This window comes from Priapulus caudatus, unplaced genomic scaffold (genome assembly GCF_000485595.1).
Source record: "Priapulus caudatus unplaced genomic scaffold, Priapulus_caudatus-5.0.1 Scaffold4788, whole genome shotgun sequence".
In the NCBI taxonomy this organism is placed as follows: Eukaryota; Metazoa; Priapulida; class Priapulimorpha; order Priapulimorphida; family Priapulidae; genus Priapulus; species Priapulus caudatus.
Window position 1 is genome coordinate 3,515 of NW_014581849.1, and position 2,719 is coordinate 6,233.

General features: G+C 50.9%; 1 protein-coding gene across 1 annotated transcript in view; it reads left to right on the forward strand.

Moving 5' to 3' along the window:
• The first annotated feature begins 622 nt into the window (after nucleotides 1-622).
• LOC106819851 (succinate-semialdehyde dehydrogenase, mitochondrial-like) overlaps nucleotides 623-2,719 on the forward strand; it is a 3,216-nt gene continuing 1,119 nt past the window's right edge. Inside the window, exons 1-4 of the mRNA XM_014824424.1 lie at nucleotides 623-762; nucleotides 1,303-1,458; nucleotides 1,803-1,972; nucleotides 2,560-2,618. Coding sequence (XP_014679910.1) covers nucleotides 733-762; nucleotides 1,303-1,458; nucleotides 1,803-1,972; nucleotides 2,560-2,618 — 415 coding nt within the window. The 5' untranslated portion in view covers nucleotides 623-732. The remainder of the gene's footprint in view (nucleotides 763-1,302; nucleotides 1,459-1,802; nucleotides 1,973-2,559; nucleotides 2,619-2,719) is intronic.

A 2,719-nucleotide genomic window follows, 5' to 3' on the forward strand; every position in this document is an offset into this window, starting at 1 on the left:
GAAGGGGAGAGGGGGAGGCAACAGGTGAGGAGAAGGGAAGAGGGGAGGAGGAGGGAGAGGGGAGGAGGAGGTGAACAGGAGGAGTGGAGGAGGAGAGGAGAGGGAGAGAGGAGACAAGGGGAGGGAGAAGGAAAGGAGAGGGGGAGGAAAAGGGGAGGGAAACAGAGGAATTGGCTCATCACTGACATGCCTTTCTTTGGGGGGTCTTTCAAATCCAACCCTATTACGCATGTTATTTTCATCAGGTAAATGGGACCATGGTTACTTGAGAATATTTATGAGAAAACATTTTCTGCAGAACATCGTAGAACTTCCTTTCTTTTAAATGAACATCGTAAAACGACCCTAACCTCAAGCACTCCCTTTATAGAATGGACACCCATCTTTGAGGGATAATTGGGCAGGGGAGATTTCCCTTAACCGACCCTTCTATACAGGTATTACCATAGTATAATGGCTGCCCAATAGACACCTAAGTGGGTGAAGGGTTTCCCTTAAGAGACCCTTCTATACAGGTGTTATCGTGGTGTAACAGCCACCCACCTTTTGGGGATACTTGGGCAGGTTATTTTCCGTAACCGACCCTTCTATACAGGTGTTACTGTCCTCTGATTGCAGCTGCTGCTCGCTCAGTGCGCGTCGACGGTGAAGCGTGTTTCCTTGGAGCTCGGCGGCAACGCTCCCTTCATCGTCTTCGACAGCGCTGACGTCGACGCCGCCGTCGCCGGCGCCATGGCGTCCAAGTTTAGATGCAGCGGACAGGTAGCGTCACCTGTCATCGTTTTTGATAAAAACAAATTTTTTCCTTTTTTTTCCTTTTTTTTTCTTTTACACATTTGCGTTTTGAGGGGGAGAGCAAATTTTCGCATGTTTATTTATGCACAGACTTTTAATGTGTACTATTCCTATGTAATGATCGATTAAAATCGAGTAGTTTTGATGTAAATGCAATGTGTGCTGTAGTATTACTCAACTTTAATATGACTGCAGTTACTGATCGAAGTTACTGGGTCGCGTACATTGGGTGTTTCATTTTAATTTTTGTCGGTTGTGGACATGCCCCCCGTCCCGTGATCGTGATTATTGACACGCCCCCCATCCCGTGATCGAGATTGTGGACATGACCCCCGTCCCGTGATCGTGATTGTTGATACGGCCCCCATCCCGTGATCGTGATTATTGACACGCCCCCCATCCCGTGAACGAGATTGTGGACATGACCCCCGTCTCGTGATCGTGATTGTTGACACGGCCCCCATCCCGTGATCGTGATTGTTGACACGGCCCCCTCCTGTGTTTCAGACGTGCGTCTGCTCTAACCGGCTGATTGTTCAGGCGGGAATCTACGACAAGTTCGTCACCGCCTTCGCCGACCACGTGAGGGCGCTACAGGTCGGCGACGGATTCGAGCCCGGCGTCAGCCAGGGTCCGCTCATCAACGCCGCCGCCGCTGAGAAGGTACGCGGCGCCACCTGTGGGCGCGAGCGCGCAAAGGCGTTCGCTTGTTTTTTCGAATCGCCGGGTCACGCGTGCTAAAGATTTCTCCGCCCGGAAAATTTCGCGGTTTGGCGATTCGGTTTTCAACCTCCAGGTGGCTCCACTAGGTCGCGAGGTGGAGAAGTGAGGAAAAGGGAGGGAGAAGGGGAGGAAGAGGGGATAGAGAGGTGAGGAAGAAGGGGAGGGAGAGGGGGAGGGAGAAGGGGAGGGAGAGACGAGAGAGAGGGAAGGAAGAAGGTGAGGAAGAAACGGAGAGAGTTCCCTCCCTCTCCTCCTCTCCCGTAACGTGCGGCTGCTCTGCGCAGGTGGACCGGCTGCTGGCGGACGCGGTGGCGCGCGGGGCGAGCGTCGTCGTGGGAGGGAAGCGCCACGAGCGCGGCGGCAACTTCTACGAGCCGACGGTGCTCACCGGGATAACTCCGGACATGATGCTCGCACGCGAAGAGATCTTCGGACCTGTCGCGCCGATCGTGAAGTAAGTCGAACGATCGCGAAGTGAGTCGATCGATCGATCGCGAAGTGAGTCGATCGATCGATCGCGAAGTAGGTTGATCGATCGATCGCGAAGTAAGTCGATCGATCGATCTCGAAGTGAGTCGATCGATCGATCGCAAAGTAAGTCGATCGATCGATCGCGAAGTAAGTCGATCGATCGATCGCGAAGTAAATCGATGTTGATTGTTGTTGATAACGTGGGGAATGTCATTGATCAAGCGTTTAGTTTGTTGTCGATCACGTACTTAAAATTGGTCAGTGATCACTCGGATAGTTTGTTGTTGATTACATGGTTATTTTGTCATTAATCTGACAGGCAGTTATTTTGTTGTTGATCGTGCGGTTATTTTGTTGTTGATCAGGCAGTAAGTTTGTAGTCAATCAATCAGTCACTGATTGAGCGGTTAGCTCATCATTGATCGCGCTGTTAATTTCTCGTTGGTCGCGCTGTTAATCTGTCACTGATCATGTGGATGGTCTGTCGTTGATCACACAGTTAATTGGTTTCTATAATTGATAATACAGTGAGTATGCTGCTTGATTGTTGACTTGTGATCTCTGCCACAGGTTTACTTCTGAGGAGGAGGCACTGGAGATTGCTAACTCCACGAGGGTTGGACTTGCTGGTATGTTGTTCCTGGGTGACGAATATGGTGTGATGTAACTGGATATTGAGTACACGATTAAGAGTCGCTCTCTCTCTCTCTCTCTCTCTCTCTCTCTCTCT